At 38.9% G+C, this 19329-nt stretch overlaps 1 protein-coding gene across 3 annotated transcripts in view; it reads left to right on the top strand.

Annotated features, from left to right (window-relative positions):
* Positions 1-19329, top strand: part of si:dkeyp-121d4.3 (uncharacterized) — a 29459-nt gene that overhangs the window by 4728 nt on the left and 5402 nt on the right. The window contains exons 7-18 of one of the 3 annotated variants that reach the window (XM_057342574.1): positions 349-570; positions 1185-1322; positions 1402-1524; positions 1614-1727; positions 8094-8321; positions 8645-8782; positions 8923-9027; positions 11891-11982; positions 13042-13735; positions 13814-14254; positions 15500-17518; positions 18088-18178. In XM_057342574.1, coding sequence (XP_057198557.1) covers positions 349-570; positions 1185-1322; positions 1402-1524; positions 1614-1727; positions 8094-8321; positions 8645-8782; positions 8923-9027; positions 11891-11982; positions 13042-13735; positions 13814-14254; positions 15500-17518; positions 18088-18178 — 4405 coding nt within the window. The remainder of the gene's footprint in view (positions 1-348; positions 571-1184; positions 1323-1401; positions 1525-1613; positions 1728-8093; positions 8322-8644; positions 8783-8922; positions 9028-11890; positions 11983-13041; positions 13736-13813; positions 14255-15499; positions 17519-18087; positions 18179-19329) is intronic. The other 2 variants (XM_057342575.1, XM_057342576.1) reach the window with 2 other exon arrangements.

Raw genomic sequence — 19329 nt, forward strand, 5'->3', positions numbered from 1 at the left:
TGCTACGGCGCTTGTGATGGACAACTCAAAGGCCATTTTCTCAATATTCTGATTTTTTTGCACCCTAAAATTCCAGTGTTTTAAATAGTTGTATCTCGGCCAAATATTGTCCTATATCCTAACAAACCATACATCAAAGCTTTTTTATTCAGCTTTTAGATTATGTAAAAATCTCAATTTTGAAAAATTGACCCCAGTGACTGGTTTTGTGGTCTGGGGTCACCATTGTAGTTGTCTCTCAATAAATCCCTGAACATCTCTCTGAAATACTCACCTAGAGATTTTTGCTTTCATATCAAGTTCCTGTTTATTTGAGAGTTTTTCACATTTCTGTTTGTAATTCTTCAGGACAACACAAAGGAGCCTTATCCCGGCCGCGTCCGAGCCATTATCTCTGTGGATCCCATTAAACTGGCCTTTGGGAAGACGGACACCAGTGTGACTCTTCTGATGTATGATCGTGTGGAGTTTCACCTGATGTCTAATGTTCTTACTAAGGAACAAAGAGCCACAAACATCAAACCAAAATTACCAGACACTTTTGAGCTCACTAAGGAAATCAGGGAGAAGGTAAGTGTCCCCACATGACACACAGGTTTGTTTGTATAAAGTGTTGGACAACCACGTTGTGACCATTTGCATCATTCCCAAAATATTTTACTTTTACGTCGCCCTAAGTTTGCTGACTTAATCCGGACATTGAGGTATGCTTCTTATCGTGCCATCCGAGTACAAAACTGGGCGTTTCTCAACCTGCCCCATTTGTGTGATCATGGCACAAGCAAGCTCCAGACACTAATGTTAAAGAAATTTGACAGAACTTTTTCCCTCACGGGATTAACATTTTCATATTTCATTTTCTAATGTTTTATGCATGAGACAAATGTCATAGTCAAGGAAGTGTGTTAGAGAAATGAACGCTGTGGGAACAGAAATAATAAGCACCAGTCATCTAGTTATATTTATATTTAGTTTAAGGAACTTGCTGGCAAATCAAGTTTTGAAAGTTTTCGCTTCTTGCCCAATAACAAGGGTAGCGACTGGTTTAACGCGTATTAAATCATATTAAAAGTAAAACGATTTACATGCCATGTTATCTCTGCCCATCTACTTGCTATATACAGCCTTATATAGCCCGACAAGTCAGGTGTGTAGAATACATTTTTCTTATATTTTCTTCACAGGGTGTGATCGTGGAAAAGGCCAATGGAACCCTGACCATTAAGTCAGAGAAACACGATAATCTGACAGCCTCTGCTGCCGACCGCTTGTCTGAAGATGAACTGATTGTGAATGATAAAGTGGAGTTCACAGTTATGTCTGTAAGTAAAAGTGACCAAACCCCCACATCACGCTTTATATTGTATTCAAAACTACATAATACATGAACACTGGTTTAAGGGCAATGACACAAAGAAGGCCATCCGACTGAAAAAGCTTTCTGAGGGAACTCTTAATCAGGACAAAGCGAATGAAGATATTTCTGAGAAAAACACAGCCGTAGCTTCTCCTGCCAAAGATAGGGTAATTTACATTTTTCATTTTGGCCTTGACTGTCTTGTGCCGAAAACTGACATGAACTGCTTTGAGTTATCCACATCTTTTATCTGTAGTGGAAGCCGGTGACCTCGGAGGCTGGGTGTCAGGAGTTGGTTGTCTCCAGTGAAAAACACGAGGGAACCATTCTCAAAACCGCCTCAAAGAATTCACAAACACCGGAAAAGGAGGTAAGCTATAGCTATGATCGAACGGGATTGCTCTTATGTCCGTATGCAACGTTGTGTAAACGTTAAAAATGTTATCTCCTCCCCTTATCGAACTATTCTCATCCGAATAGATCTTATCTCCGTCCCAAACCTTAAAAGAAGATTATTTCCTATAAAGATTGACTTATGAGCTACTTTCGCTAGTTCTGCAGTATGTCTCATTCGTGTCCTGTAGAGGCGTTCAGTGCATTACATGCAGAGATGTGTTCATCATGGCAGACTATTTCTGTTTTTTAGTAATATTAATATATGTTTCTTTTACTTGTATACACTCAAATCTTAAATATTAAATCATATGCAGCAGTCCAAAAAAAGTGAGTCTCATAGGTCCTTGATATCTAAAAGACCATTGAATGTTTTAAGGCAACAAGCATCTAAGGGAGGATGACAGTAGGGGTTCTGCTTTTTGGCTTTGAGTGATAAGTGAGATCAGGGAGTAACAGACCCTTCACTAAAAAACCCCAAACCTGCAATATGATTTACTATCTAACGTATTAATGCAGTATATCATGGCTTTTATCTAGTTGAGATGAGCAGGTTCTGGTGATGTAAAGCTGCTCTGAACTGTTTTTCATTCTCACTCCTGACACACACACTAACACACACACTGTTAACTCCCTTGTTCTGTCCTTGACTGCTCTATCTTTATCTTAGATATGTTGTAAAGCTCTTCTCTCAATGCAGAAAGGAATCTCTCAAACGGGCTCCAGCTGCTGGATGATGATTTAGCAAAACAATTTAGCAAAAGTTAGACCAAAGACCAAAGTTAGGTCTTAGGCCTCAATAAATGCGCACACACACACGCACACACATTTATGGGTCAAAGACGTTAATATGTCTATCAAAAGAAATTTACAAAAGTGATTTTATGTCCATAGAAAGCACATTAAATGTAATTAAAATGTCTACTTTATGGTTTCCACTAAGTTTTTGGAGAATAAAATGTCATCATTTGGTTGAAATGATGTTACATTGTCATTCAGTGTAGCACAATATTTATGTACAACAACAAATTCAAACAACAACCGACTTGTACATTTTAAAATATATAAATAAAAAGGGAGCATATTACATATTATTGTGCTATAAATTCTTATTGACAAATGGGCAAAACCTAGGATGGTTGCAAATTTTTAATCATGTAAATTATTAGCATTTGGGGTGAAACTAATTAGTCTTTTAATATGTCATGAATTGATTTTTGTTGTAAATATGCCTGACAAGATTGTTACACTGAATGAAAATCAGGGAAAAATGCTCAGAAAAACAAAAACCAAATGCAATTGAACTAAACAATTAAAAATATGGTTTTTTTTTTTTCGATCAACAACAATTTAAAGCAGCATTACACTTATTGTTTTTATGCTTGAACCCTTTTTTGTCTTTGAACCACATATAAAAGAAAAGAAGATATTTTGAAGAAAGTTGGTAACCCTACAGCAACGGCCCCCATTCACTTGGATTGGTTTTGTGTTTATACAATAGAAGTGAATGGGTGCTGCTGTTCAGTTAACAACTTTTTCCCACCCTGTACTTTCCTGTCCTGTGTATATACACCGTCATGTCTATTGAAGGAGTTCCCAAACTTTTCAGCCCGCGACCCCCAAAATAACAGTGCCAGTGGCTCGAGACCCCAACTATCCTCGGAAGTATACAAACGTTGCGAGCAACTGCGCACATGTACTTATTAGGTCTATCCAAACACACGCGTAACACTAAAGACTAACCAGTAGCGGCCTTTGCTATGTTACACCCACAACACAAGGGGCCTCCGCTTACACTCGGAAAAACAGAAATTCGCCCCTGCCATCACACCGCGAATTCACCAGGGTAAATGTTAAGGGGACTTGAAGGAAAAGTGTCGTCAAAATTATTTAAAGGTCCAGTCAGTAAAATCTAACGACAAGGTTGCGAATTGCAACCAACCACTCACTCCACCCCTCCCGTTGGAAACACTACGACGGCTGACAGAACATGCCAAATAATATGTAAGAGGACCCGCGGTGTATGTAGACAGAAATAGCTCATTCTAAGGTAATAAAAACATAACGCTTCATGACGTAAGGTCTTTATACACTTCTGAAGACATAGTTATATTATATTGCATTTCTGTCAATAGATCCTCCAACAAATTACACACTGGACCTTTAAAAAAGAAACTTTAGTTTCAAGATAGGGGGCAAAAAAAATCCTGTAAGAGTTATTTTAAATTGAAATATATGCCACCATGGCATTAAATGCAACGTTGTGAGATCGCTGGATAAAGGAAATCTTCTCCGAGCTTTTGCAGCACTCAGAATGTTCTCCGCTGGACTCCCTGCGTTGTCTTTGGTCGATATTAACCTTGTCTTTTTGACAAATACAAATGTCCTAAACTTAAAGCCTGAAAAATAATTTGTGTGCACATATGGGAATTTTGCTACACTTATTGATAAAATACGCTATTTCTAATAATAAAAAACAATATTTCTGGAAATCATCATCTTGCGACCTGCCCTCGTGGCCTTGCGACCCCCCCCCACTCCCCCCCCCCGGGTTGTTATATTATATTACTAATGACTAATTCTCTGTAATTTTTGGCATAGTTCACTGGGGGTGGCTTTTTGTGGTCACACTGAAAATATTTTTAAGTAAAATGTGCTGCTATAATTCAAGTACAACTTACTAACCAGAATAAAGTGAATTCTAGTTAATAAAAATAAATTTAGTATTTGTTAAAATATTAAGTTAATATTACTTAAAGTAAACAAAAAAGATTACATTGAACATAAACATGTCTAGCTCAAACTTCACGGTTCATTTACTTTCATAATGAAATATATTATTATTATTAATATATGAAATATATTTTTTTTCACAACATAGATGGTCAAGTAAGAAGAGACTGGTGGTCTCTGTACTGGCATTAGCACACTTACTGTTCAATAAGTGAAATAACACACTTCATGACTAATGGCGCTTTTCCACTGCATGTTACCGTCAGGTTTAATGGGTATGGAAAATTCACCTTTGCATCACAGAAATACATAATAGTTTTCTGTTTTAATCATTTAAAATATAATGTTTTACAATATTACTGTTTTGTTCTGTATTTTTTGATCAAATAAATAAATAGCAGGCTTGATGAATAAGAGACTTCTTTCAAAATCATTTAGAGCAGTAATGTGTCCAAACCTCTGACCAGTAGCCTACTGTACTTCTGTATGATGACTGAAAAGTGGCTAGCAGAAAGTAGACGAAAGAGCATCACAGCTCGTGTTAGCTAGCCTCATAAATTGTCAATGAAATACTGCTAGCTTACATTTAACATATCTGATTTGCTGGCTAGTGTTGGAAGATTTTATAGCCAAAATATTCCCTTATATGTATAAACCTATTCTACCATTATGTATTTGAATTATCCTATGCGATGTAGTTTTCTGTGCCTGCATGTATGGAGGATGGGAGAGGGTCTGCAGGTCACATGATTATAATCACATGTTGAAAATCAAATCAGGTTGCTATAGAATAGGCCTCCTGTTCCGACGTGTGCTTGTGACCAAATTGGGCTGTAAGAGAATAGACCCTTTCTTCCTACTTCCTATGGTAATTAATAATAGTGGCATGTGCCTGAGAAGACGAGTATTTAAGCTGGACTGGAAGAAGAGATGTTAGTTGTTCTTCAGGCAACTCGGCTTTGTATCTTTGATATTAAAGTCTTCCTTTGGAAATGGAACTCACAGTTTTGAGAGTGATTCTTCACAGCAAAAAGAACCACAACACTGGCTACTGAATTAACACATTTTGGTATTTGCTAGTTAAACTTTAATACCATATATAAATTATATTTAACCAAGTATTATCAAAACTTATTTGAATGGATGTCGTCTTGGAACTCATATTTAGAACTGTGGCTTCAATATTCCTGTGGTAGTCAGAGTCTGGAAGATGGGGATTTCCCACTCAGGTGACTGAGGGATTGTTTGTGGGGGGTGGTCTTTTTTAGACAGTTTTTTATCATCTCACCTAAATATCTGCTCAGTCAGTGTATTTGTTTTACAATGGTATAATTTGCACAATAGTTTACAGCACATGGTTTTAAACATAGATTTGTGTAATATTTATGGACATTTCTTTACATTATTTTGTGTGCAGTATTCAAGAAATGATCTGTGTTATGTTATGGAACAAAGCACATGGGAATGTGATTGATAATTGTGTGTGGTAGAAATTAAACTGAAATTGCATTAAATCTGGTTGTTTTATCCAAGATTAATCTGCAAGATTTTTATTCAACTACATTTAAGTTCCCTGTAATAGGGTAACCTGCAGTTTTGTAAATTCCCCGGTTTATTCCCATGTATTCCCGTTAATTCCCATGTTTTTCCATGGAAAGTTTCCAGCCTTGAAAATTCCCGGAATTTTGCAACCCTAGTTTCAAATCCAATGACGCTGGTAAGGATTCTCTCTCTGCCCAATCAGTGATCTGTGTGTAAACACGTCACAGTTTGGTATCGGTACAGTACGCTTGGAATCTCAACCGAGGTGGTACCAGGTACTAGGTACTGTACCCAGTGGAATCCCCCCAAAAGTGAGGCGTACCGCGCCATTCCGTGCAGTACTATGCAGTGGAAAAGCGCCATAATATCTTGCCTCCCTCAGCATAGGCACAAGCACCGCTTTTCTGAACAACGGTAACCACTTCAAAAACCCAAACTTTAAAATAATACCAAGACTCTCGTAAATCTCAAAGATGAATCAACAAAAAACACAAACAAGTCTTTCTTTTTACTAGGGCTGGGCGATATGGCAAAAAAGTAAACTCGATAGTTTTTTTCTATATTGATCGATAACTATATTTATTTCGATATATATTTAATAAAAAAACTGTATTTAAAAGAATCTATTTTAAATACAGTTTATTAACAAAAGTTAACCTTTAACCAGTTAAAATTCAATTAAATTAATGCACTGTTGCAACACAGAGGATATTAGGCCATAAACAACATGTACCAGTTCATTCAGTCTCATTTTGACTCCATTGACTCGTTAAGTAAAGGGAGTGTTCATTCACTACATTCAACCAATGAAAGGACTCCTACTGGTACATTCGAACGCTATTGGCTCAGCACCTGCGCAGTGCGCACTTACATAACGCTGCAATAATGTCTTGCTCGAGTATTGGGATTCATTCAATGCATTCAGTGAACCTTAAAGACATCTCACATAAACTGTAGTACATTTCTTTAATCATGCAAGCATCTTACATACAAGGTTCAATATTTTAATGTGCACACAAACTCACTTCATTACATCTCTAATCTGTCCAGGGCAGCGCTGGTTTGTTTCATAAGCACCAGCTCATGTTAGCAGATATTGTTAACGATGGATATAAAAATGTTTGTGCTTGAGTTTCGAAGTAACTCGCTTGCAATTGCGCCTCAAGTTTGTTTTGTTTAACCGGCGATTGCGAAAAAAAATAAGACACTTGATAAACCGCGTGATGACAACTCGAGGTTAGTTTCACCTTTGTTTCCGCTTCCAGTAATGTTTTCCTCCTCATGTCGAGTTTTCTTTGCCATGTGCAGTATGAAATGGACTTTGTACTTTTGACGCGCATGATAAAAGCTGCACGCTTGACTGACTGTTGTTGTGTTTATTTCTGCGTTCTGTTACGACTAAAATTAATCCATATCGAGTCAAAATGTCAATAGCTTATCATCGTTTTTGAAATACATTCTATCGCGATTCGATATGATATCGTTTATCGGCACAGCCCTACTTTTTACTGAAAAACACTTAAAATGACATTTAATCTGGAAAATGAATCTCCCAATGCAGTCAGATGCAATGCATGCTGGGAACTACAGATCAACTGCCAAGGTAGTTATATCTACAAAAATGATTTTTGTAATCTCAACACAAACTAATTAAGTAAACTTCATTTTACCATAATAAATAAGTTGAGGATCAGGAGAATCAATGGTGAAATGTTAATGTTCACCACCGTTGCTTTCTCAGATCAGTTTGTGCTGAATCAATATGTGAAAATGGTTTCTTGTGAAGCACCTGGTGTGGTTTGTTGAGAATATTTCTTATGTCTTTGAAAATGAATGGACTTAAAAAATCTTTCTGATACTTGAGGTTTCCTAGGCAGCTTTGGATGAGACAGTTTTTATTGAAATGAAGTTTTCTTTATGACTGTGATGATAACTATATGTAAATATGTATAGCTGGGAAAAAATACAGAAGTGACATTTCTTTAATCTTGTCTATTTTTAAGGACAAATGATCAATGTTGGACACTTTTTTAAAGCAGTTGTGTTCCAATTCTTTTCCTTTGAGCAGACGGCCAAACAGGAGCCTGCTCTGGGTCTTCTGGTTACTACGGTGGAGGGTACAGACAAAAAGTTGTCTTTCAGATCAGCTGACGTGATCACAAAAGCCACCATGATGGTCGGTGACAAGGTCCAGTTCAACATCTCCACCAACAGTGCGACTAAGGAAGAGAGTGCTGTCAACTTGGTGATTCTTCCCGAGAGCTTCCAGACAGACTCTGAAGAGCGACGAAAGAATGTGAGTGTTTTTGTGCTGGGACTTCTGTGGTAGGTTTTGGCTGATTCACGCAAGATGTTTTGGTTGCTTCAGCACCGCAGAAAATGTTTATAGTTTCTCTAACTGTCAGCAGAAGTACGCACTTTTTGGCGTGTTGGCACTGCAGGGATTTGGAACGGTGTGAAACGCCTGTTGTGCATTTGCACCTTTAAAGTAGATCTTTAAAATTCGGATCCAGAGTCAAAACTAGACAATGCTCCTTTAAAAATCTTTCAAAATGTCCGATGTGAGAAAAACTCTGCACATGCTTATGCTTAATTTACGACATGCTTCTATCCAAATAGGGTCACGTTATCAAGCTGGATGATAATTCTGGCTTCATCAAGACACAACAGGACCCAAAAATATTTTTTAACATGAGTGAGGTCATGGAAGAAACCAAGCTCACTTTTTTCGAGAAGGTTGAATATTCGATTGCACCGGTAAGTTCACCGCCGCCGAAACATCATGACCTTCGTCGTTTGACATTATTTAATTTTCAGCCTGTAGTTACTGAAAAGCTAAAGAATACATTTTGTACATGAATCGCGTTTTCGTGGTGTAATTTTCCTGCTGTATGAAGAATGAAGGAGCTGCCGGTGGAAGTCAAGCTATTAGAATAAGACGACTGAATGAGGGCATCTTCACCTCTGCATCAAAGCTAGAGGCCGTTGGGGTTAAAGAAAAGGTGCGGTACATCATGTTTCTTTGTTTAAAAGGGTAGTTCATCCTCAAATAAAACCTTTCTCATAATCTACCCACCCTTATGCCCTCCTGGATATATGACCTTCATTCCTTTGCTAAACACAAACTTTTCAAAATTAAAAATATGCATATATGTATTTATTAGGGCTGTCAACGTTAATGCATGCGATTCATTTTTTCAGATTAACGCGTTAAAAATATTTAACACCATTAATGCAACATCTGTTTTTTTCTGTCATCATGGTCTAGCGTTACATTATATAATCACGTTCTTATTCATATAAAGGCCTTTAAACTATTTAGCGCGTCGTATTTACGTTTTTTTTTTGCGTTTAGGCGTTGTATTGACACGTCCAGTATAGATTGTAGAACGCAACGCGACATCGGTCCCGTCTGGTGTACACATGGGCAGTGCACCAGTATTAACTTCTCTTTCATGCTTGAATGAACAAAAACACACAAGATTATGCCAGAAAGCCAAGTTTTGTCTAGTATTTTCACAAGCACAGTCTTCAACGAGTTAAATAAAGCCTTAAATGAATGCAAAGAGTAGTGAAAATAGGAAGCGCATTAGACCTGCTTACAGTGGCAGCTCTTAAAGGGGCCGCGCTCTTAAACGTGCTGCTGTGACTCCTGTCACTAATGTTAATCAAAGAACAAAAGAAAAGAAGAAATCAATGTGATTTTGTAGCTTTAATGAGGATTCTTCTGCATTTCATGTATTTAGCAGTAAAGACTGTAAAGTGTTTGAGAACTTTATTTATTTTCTGAATATTTCCTACCTGTTAGACATGTAGGAAGGGCACACTTATTATAATGGGTTTGCTTAGTAAAAACATATATTTAATAAAGACACCAGTTGCAAAGCCAACAATATATAAAATCATAAAATGATGCTGTTAAAGGAAGCTGTTGTTTCTACATTAATTTGGAGATAAAATGTGAAATTATTAGAATGTGAAAGTATATTTAAAAACATAAATGCTGTGTTGGATTAGTTAGGTTTTTTTTAATCCATTGACAGCACTAAAATAAACATGTTTAACAAAATAAATAGTGTATTTTTAATTTCACTATACGTGTGAAATTAATCGCAGTTAATCACACGAAAAGGGTGCGATTAAAAATATGAATCTATTGACAGCCCTAGTATTTATATATAATTTATATTTTGGACCCAACATGATGTAGCTCCAAAAAGCACACACGTCCATCATACAGTAAGAGCCAACATTGAAGTAATGCATGTGACCTGTGGGTTAATAAAGGTGTTTATGAATAATACAAAAATAATAATAAACCTGAAACCAGACGCATTCATGCTAAAATAAAACTTAAACCCTAACTTTGAGTCTCATTGGTTCTTGCATGTTTTGTGTAGAAACTCCATACAACAACTAGCCAAGAGACATGAAAGTGATGAAATTTGAAGTCATTGACATGACACTATATTTGATTTTAGTGCTAGTATGTGTTTTTTGGTTATTTCAATTTAAATATTTTTTTAAAGAAAATTGTTTTCCCCTGCATGAATTGTTTTGTCTCGGAAGACATTCATCAACCCAATGGAGTTCAGTATGAATCACTTTGGACTATGTTTGGACTAGTTGTGACATGAATGTTTCGTCACGAGACATGCAAGAACCAATGCGATTCTGTATTATTGTGCTGCCTGCCATATTTGACCTCGCTGCACTAATCTCTTTGTATCAGTGTGACGTATTGATTGCGATTGAAATGAGCTATATCATTTCGCTTGGAAAAAAACAAACATTTGTTAACCCGCTGTTGTCACTTGGTTTGCTTTAATGGTGGTTGTATGTGCTTTTTGGAACCTCACCATGTTTATCCCCATTAAAGAAAATAACACAACAGCATTTTACTATAAACTTATTTGTGATTGTCTGAAAAAAGATTGTTATGTACATCTTTGATGGCATGAAAGTGAGAAAACAATCAAATAACTTGTTTAAAGAGCTTGCACAGTTGCTCATTTTACCAGTCGGTGATATACAATGAGCATCATTAATCTTTTCTTTTCCTGAGAGTTTTGAGAAAACGTGCATCTGTCGATTGACCAATTCATTGTGAATGGTGCAAAAAATTGTGCCGCTAGCATTCATTAGGTTTACAATTTTGTCTTGCATGTAAACACTTAGTTCACCCAAAAATAAAAAATTCTGTCATAAATTACTCGCCCTCAAGTTGTTCCAAATCTGTATATATTTCCTTGTTTGGATGAACACAGAGAAAGCTATTTGGAAGAATGTTAGCAACTGAGATTTCTAGGGCACCATAGTAGAAAAAATATTGTTTATTTTTTTTTATACCATTTTAATTCCTACTATGGTAGTCGGTGCTCCAGAAATCTCAGTTGCTATTATTTTTATAAATATCTTTGTGTTCAAGAAATGTATGCAGGTTTGGAACGACTTGAGGTTGAGTAATCCATGACAGAATTTTCATTTTTGGGTGAACTTTTCCTTTAAAATAAGCTCAGGCTATTATGGATGTCTGCAATCCATAATGCACATTCCTGCTATAAGCGAAAGACATCACTTTATTTCTTTTTTTGCTTAATTGCGACGTAATTATTGACCATTACGTGGATAAACAAAACCAAAGTCGCACAACTAGAGTGAGTCACAGTTTGTGGATAAAAGAATTGTCCACCTGCTGTCACTGTGCATGGAACAAGCGCATGAAGTAAACACAGACCTGTGAAAGAGCTAATTGTCATTTCAACCACTAGTTGATGCGATTAATATCAATAGTTGATCTGTTTACTTATATGACTTGACTGATCCTAAATGTGGCTGTTTATACCATATTTGCTTGGCTGCCAGCAGAAGAATTTGACCATCAAGTTGCTGCAGGATTCAGTGGACAAAATCAAAGAAGAGGTTAAAACGGAAGGAAGTGACTCGAATACTGCGGTGTGAGTAAATCATGAGCATCTTGCTCATTTTAGTACATTAGTACATTCTCTCAGAGCTGTTAAAAACATCTTTTGCTGTTTTGTAAATAGTAAAGCTTGATGAAAAAGGAAGCTTGTTTCATAACAGTTAAGATCTTTGAACAGACACGGGGGCTTTAAGGGCAAGTTATGGTCATGCGTAGGCAACCCGCCGGTTTTCCTTTATACTTGTGTGTCGTTGTCCGCGTCGACAGGCAATGACCACTAGGCGTCAGTGTCCACGCTCGTGTTGCTTGTGTAACCAAGACGAGAGCCGAAGAAGAAGCAGCTCTTTTGCGAAGCATTGGCCGTTTGCGTTGGCTCAATATGCGTTCTTCAGCGGTCTTGTGTCCTCGTGTTCTCGCTCTACATCATCAATAACCATCAAAGTCCAGTTCCGATACTCAAGAACGCAAGAACAGAGAGCGCATGAAAGTAGCCGGATGTGTTCTTGATATCAAGGATGCATCGAATGCAGCCTTGGGCGTGTACGGAATCTGCTTGAAGTCATGCGGCGCGTCCATCCAAGTTCGTTCTTCCGAGGCTGCCTCGCAAGACCGGTCTCCACGAGAACACAAGTCCGTTCTTTGCGTTAGAATTGAGAAACGGCCACAATCAGTGATAGCGGCAAGTAAACAGTCACTTTTGTTGCAGCTTTAGATGTTACATACAGAAGAACAAATAATTTACTTCGATAATTTATTCGGCAAATGCGTTTGAGTAAACATGACGCTATCGCAGAGTTTTTTGACCTGAGGGAGGGGTTCAAACAGACCAATCACAGCGCTTGCGGTCTGCGTAGGGTCCGCGTTGAGTTGACGCGTTGTTACATTTTTGGAGAGGTGCACGTCAGGCTACACAGAGCAACGCAACAGCCTACGGCGTACGTCCTACGCACGACCATGAATTACGCTTTAGGAATGTATTGGTTTAATGTAAAGGCTTGCAGTGAATTTGTATTTCAGTTTTGATCATTTTTTCAATCAAGAAAGATTCTGTTATCCACACATGTTAGAATAAACTAACATTCTTGAACTTTAGCAAACCAAACACGGGAACAAACAAGAAGCCACCATCAACAATATCGACGGGGGAACTGAAGAAGGAATGTGAAATCAAACAAGAAAAAGTGAAAAAAGACGACAGATCACAAAGCAGAGACAAGGATGCTAGTCATCGCAGACGGAGTCGCAGCAGAAGCAGAGAAAGCAATTGCCGCAGGCGGAGTCGCAGCGGAAGCCGCAGCCGGGACAGATTTGGCAGAGTTCACAGGAGTTCCAGCCGTGAGAGGAGGGACAGCAGATACAGATGCAGTCGGAGCAGAGAACGCTCGGAGAGACGCCGGCGCAGTCGAAGCAGAGAGAAGAGTAGCCGAAGTGCCAGGAAAAGAAGCTACAGCCCAGATTACAGAGATGATCGCTCTAAAAAATACAGCAGCAGTAAAGATGCCAATGCCAGCAACAGGAAAAGAGACAAAAGCCCTGAGGAAGATGTAGACGGTGAAATATCGAAGAAAAGGAAAGAGCTGATGGAGCTCAATGAGATGATTGCCCGTAAGAAAGCCATTGTCGCTATGGAGCATAACGCTAAAAGATTTGAGGTCGAGGGAGAAGGACAACATGGAGTTCAAACCTTCGATTACCAACATTGTGAGAACCTGTGGATGCCTGAAGTAAAACCAGTTAAGTCCATTTTGAAGAAACAATCCGAGCTTCACAGCGATCTTCCTCTTCAGGTTGGTTTCCGTTCCGATAGTTTTCATTTTGCATCCCCTCTTCTCTTGCATGTCTCATCTTTTTTTATTTTCTCGAAGGTTTCTGCAAGCGAGGAAACTTCTCCGTTCGTACAAAGCGCTGGTATCCCATTCCCATCTCCAGACTCGCAAAGGACAAGCGCTTTCAAATCGAATACACCCGTTTACTCTACACTGGAAGATGAACCTCAGAAGAGTTTGACTGCTTCGAGGTCTAAGAAGATACCTTTACTTCATGTCCATGATCCAGAACTGGAGAGAAAAAAGAAGCAGTTGGATGAACTCAGTGAGTCCATAGCACGCAAAAGAGCAATAATTGCCTTGGAACAGAAAAGCAGAGGTGTTCAGGACGTAACTGCGATGAAAAGGGAATTTGAGATGAACCCTGACTCGGAACAGTTTGTGTTACCCAAAAAGAACTTCTGGAGCGCTGAGATCAAACCCAACATTCAACCGAAAAAGTCCATTCTGAAGAAACGCACAGAGCTTCTCAGTTTTCAGGTTTGTTTCATTTGTCCATAAATACGTTGTATTGATGAGCACAGGAAGAGTGATATCACACCATCTTAAAGGTTCTACGTACGAAATGTAGCGGTGAGGTTGCGAATAACAACTAAAGGCCTCCTCTACCCTCTCCCTTTTGAAGCACTACGGTGGCTGACACAGGACAAAGATGTCGTCACATTTTGGCTTCTTTGCCAAAGGAGATAACGTATTTATGAAACGCGTTCAGCAGAGCAGTTTGTCCGTTTAGGTGACCGTGATGCATTATTTCATTTGTGGATTATTTTATGCGTGATAATGTCTGTAATCCCATTTAGCAACCGGGGTATTACTGGTGTGTGTTACGTCAGAGAATAAAACAGGAAAATATTTGGAGCTTTTGTTAACCACAGACCTTATTTTAGGCATTTAACCAAAAACCTTTGGGGTGACAGAACTGGAAGTGTCCAAAAATGCTAATTTCTGTGTTTTGCCTGCAAAAATATGGCACTACGGTAAAAACAACTCAGCTACCGACCCCCAGGGGTAGCAGCCAACATAACACACAGTACTGTAGACACATAGGCAGCAAATGCCCGTTTCAGTTTCTTTTTCCCAGAAAGTCCCAGTGAAATAAAAAATTACAATGCCTATTTTGTCATGAAATATTGCAGCGTTTATTGTAAATAGTTTATCAATATGGGTCATTCTCTTTGTAAACATCGAGTGCCCTCATAATCTTTAGTTAAAATCTAAAAAAGCACTTACGTTGTTTAAGATGGATAGTCATTACAGGACGGATGTTAGACGGCTTGGGTGGAGCATCCGTTAACTCCTCTCCTTCAACTGTCAGTCTGCTGCCAGTTCCATTTCAAAATGCAACGGCTGTTATATACATTCAATCAAATCGCAGAGAAAGAGGAAAGCCACACCCACTCATTTTCTCTTTCAAAATTCTATTTCACTTGGAAATGCATCAAAATACGGAAGTAAACATGATCGCAACTTACGGTTCACAGGGACTTTAACCGATAGTTTTATCTGATCAGATTTTACTCATCTCACTACTAATTCTTATATCGTTTATTGTGAGGGGGTTACTTTTTTCATTCCTATGTCATGTATTTTTTAAAATACGTAAGGTTGGACCCTCAGATTGAACGTTTTGCAGAATCCATACAGTTGCTGATTGTACATAGGCAGTAAATGGTGCAGAAAGAGATTTTATATTATTATTTGTAATCGGCATTTCATTTTTTTCAGAGTGACACAACCTCAGTTGATAATTATGATCAAGTCAAGCCAAGTCAGGATGATTCTCTTTTTACAAAACCATCTTTTCAATCAACGGCAGCCTCCCCATTCGTCAAGTCTTCGAATCCACAACCTGTTCGTTCCGATACTTTAGGCTTATTCAACAAAATCATAAATGAATCACAACCCTCCCTGTTTAACAAGCCCGCCATTGTCCCAAAGTCACTCGCACAAGCATCCAATCTAAGATCTTTACATGACCAAAACCCTCTCTGCATGTCTAAAGCAACCGGTTCTCAAGAGGGCCAGCACAGGGTCATCTCTTCTCGACCTCATAGCGAAAGCCCTTCTACAAGTCAGACCTCACCCTCCGATCAAAAGCGTACCGTTACGACACAAATGGAGCGCTTTCTAAGCGCTCTCAACAAGGCCGACTCCAGCCTTGTGAGCTCATTGATTCAAGACGCTAGAAGGGATTTGCCTGTAGTAAGCAAACCGAAGCCCCCTCAGCAGCACTTAGATAGAAACATACCCTTCATGGATGAGATTTACGATCCTTTTCAAGAAGACGACGATGACAATGATGAGCCCTCCCCTGAAGTAAGAGACGCGGGTAGACATTCCATCCAAAAACTGGGCAAAAGCCTTATGGAGGCAGAAGACCCGAACCAAGATGACCTCTTGCCTCACGAACGAGCCATACAGGATGGTAGTGGTTTTTCTCAGCTTGTTGGAACAAAATATGGTGTACAAGCCACTGCGAAAGCTGAGAGGAAGCTTCCCTACGGTCATCAAATGGCTCCGGATAATTGGTCCGCACATCAAGCAGAACCAGATTGGTCCGAACAATGGAAAGCATACACAGAGGATAAAAATCGGTATTCGCCTAAACAAGAGGTGTATGCTGATGAACCAGATCTGTACAGAGAAAGTAGTCAGTCCGCAGAATACCAGAGCATCAGTCCAAACATCCAGCATTCTTACGTAAAAGAGATGCCCGATAGCACGTTTGATAAAAGCGTAGCACGCCAGCAGTCCGAAGAAAGCAACGAGGATAAAAAAGAGGATCAGTTTGAAAAGATTCAAAGTCTTCTTCAAACAATTGGTTTTCATTTAGACACAGGAGAGGTTAGCAAGTTGGCAGACAGGACAAGAGAGCGGTTGTACGGCAAGGCGGTGAAACCTCACAGCATGCCGTCTTTTGACAGAAATAGAGAGTCGTCTGTGAGCCAATCCGAGCGTGGAGGGAGTAGCAGGGCAGATTCCTCCGACGCCGAAGGCTTCCGATTGGTTTCTCCGGCTCAGTCGTCTAATCGTAAGGTTTACATGAGCTACAAGGACTCTGTTAAAAACAAAGACCAACTCAAAGTGGAAGATGTAGACCTGACCAGCATTAAACGGACCATATTGAACGTGAAGTCGGGAGATGATACGTCGGATCCCGTCACGCCGTCAGCCGAGCTGACAACGGTTTCTCCGGCTTCTTATCAACCGGCAGCTGAAGCTGAAGCTGAAGCTGCCGGTTCCCAGTATGCTCAAAACACCAACGTTCCAGCCTTTCTGGCGTCGCAATATTCTCACTACAGTAATGAACACAATCCGTGGAGTTGTGCTTATTCTCAGTATGCTTCATATGGCACGTATGGCGCTATGCCTCCGCCATCTTTTCCTAGTTTTCATATGCCTCCGAATATGATGCCTGGTTATAGTTCGTACGACCCGCAATCGGTCAATCCGTATCTTGTGGCTCATCCGCACTTGCCAGTTCCCTTTGCGCCCTCCAACAACATTGTCATCTCCCCTGTAGAGACCAAAAAAGGCCAGCCGTCGGTTAGGTGCCTCAAAACAATACAAACTGTTAACATGACCGCTGCCACGGACGTGGAACCTGCCGCAGACGTGACTGCTGACACACATCCTGCAAGTGAACACCCGATGCAGACTCGGTCGAAGCTGGGTGTTCGCTTTGTGTACGAAGTTGGGAAAGCACAGCAGGTGGCTACCATAACAGAGGAACAGAAGAAACGGGTATGACATCTTTCCTCAAACTTTCTTCAAATGCGGAATCGAAATCATTGTCTGTGATCCTTTGTCAGATGAATCCTAATGCTCATGTTGTGTTTAACACGTGTTATACTCATGTCTGCGATGTAACTAGGGGTGTCACAGTATACCGGTATTGACGTGATATTGATAACCGTGATTATGTATATTGTGTTATTGCAATGCGCATGATAATATTGTAAATAGTCAAGCGCCAAAAAACCCAACTAAATATTTAAGATGCATTTGGCATTGTATTTATCCTTGTAATTTTGCTATTATATATTTATATAATCATTTCGATAGATATCATGATAATCACATGTTTTTTTGCTATATAAGTATGCGAGTAGTGAAAGTCTGATATTGTGACAGCCCTAGATGTAACAAATTTCTGAGTATATCCAAGTACTGTGTAGCTATACGCTTGTTGTTTTAGTGGTATTATCACATCTGCTTTCTGTAAGATGCTGAACATGTTATAAATGTACTGGTTGCTTTATCACCATTGTGTCAGTGAGAGTTTTGTTCTCATATAATTGTACTCTGGGCAGCTTGAGCAGTTTAACCAGAGAATGAAGCTGAAGAAAGAGAAGCAACTGGAAGCCCAGCGATCACGTGGACAAAAACAGAATTCAACTCCAGGTATTAGTATTGCCCTTTAGGTTCAAAAGTTCATTATCTTATTTTGCAGTGCAAGATGTTTAGGCACAATTACTTGGCTAATTTTTGGTCAAAATGATCCAGACCAATGTTTTGATTTTACTACAAAACAGCAGAGGTTATCAGAGTAGTTCTGAAGAAACAGTCCCTTGTCAATAGGGTCAGAATTAATAGCAGGTCTTTAAAGGAAAATGTTTCCTGGTTGCTCAACCGGCATAGTGTTGGGTATATTTCTTTGTAAATTGACAGTATATTTAACAGAAGTACATTTAATTTCACTGTTGCTGGAGTTTAGCCTCAGGTTTACGGCAGATTAGCTGTTAGTGAGCATTCAATGTCAAATGCTGCCTTCAAGCGGAGTTGTAAATATTGTCATTTCAAGTTTCAAGCACCCACGAATAACCAAGCGAAGTCGTTTTTACAAGTGGAAACTAAAACTAAATGGAATTCTAGAGTATACATAAGTTGCTGATTTGTGACATGGTACCGGACGTGTCATGATGGAAACCAAATCTGTTGTTATTGGTAATGTATTAGTTTGCTAAGTTTTTCAACCATTTACGTAAATGTGTGATGCATGGAACAGTTTATGAAATATTCATTTAATGCGAATGTATACACAATCATATAATGAATAAAAAACCATTAGGATTCCTGTGACCTTTCTAATGGGCTAACAATTTTAGCACTTTATAGTATTTAAATAGTACTATAAATCGATTTGGAGTAAATTATTCATAAAGTCCACAGGAAAACGGTCACATTATCCATATTTTGGTTTGGCTACCACGCTACCACAGTAACGGTGTTATTTTCTGACTTGAACATGTTATGTGTCTTAGGGTGGGTTGCACTAACAAGGATTAAAGTAAACCGAGTTTAGAGCTAATCTAGGGTTTGTTGATCCTAGTTTTATTTTAATTAAAATTGCGTTGCACCACTTCATTTTAAACAGAGATTAACAAATCGTGGATGAAAACTTTAACCTGTATTTAAACCGTTTAGACGCAGATGTAGTGCTTGTATGTACTGGACAAGAAAGCAAGGTTTATCCCAGTTTATCAAACCACCGTGCCCCGACTCGTGTATATTGTAAATAAAAATGGAAATAAATAAAACACCTCAGCACATCA

This window comes from Triplophysa rosa, linkage group LG9, assembly GCF_024868665.1.
Source record: "Triplophysa rosa linkage group LG9, Trosa_1v2, whole genome shotgun sequence".
In the NCBI taxonomy this organism is placed as follows: domain Eukaryota; kingdom Metazoa; phylum Chordata; class Actinopteri; order Cypriniformes; family Nemacheilidae; genus Triplophysa; species Triplophysa rosa.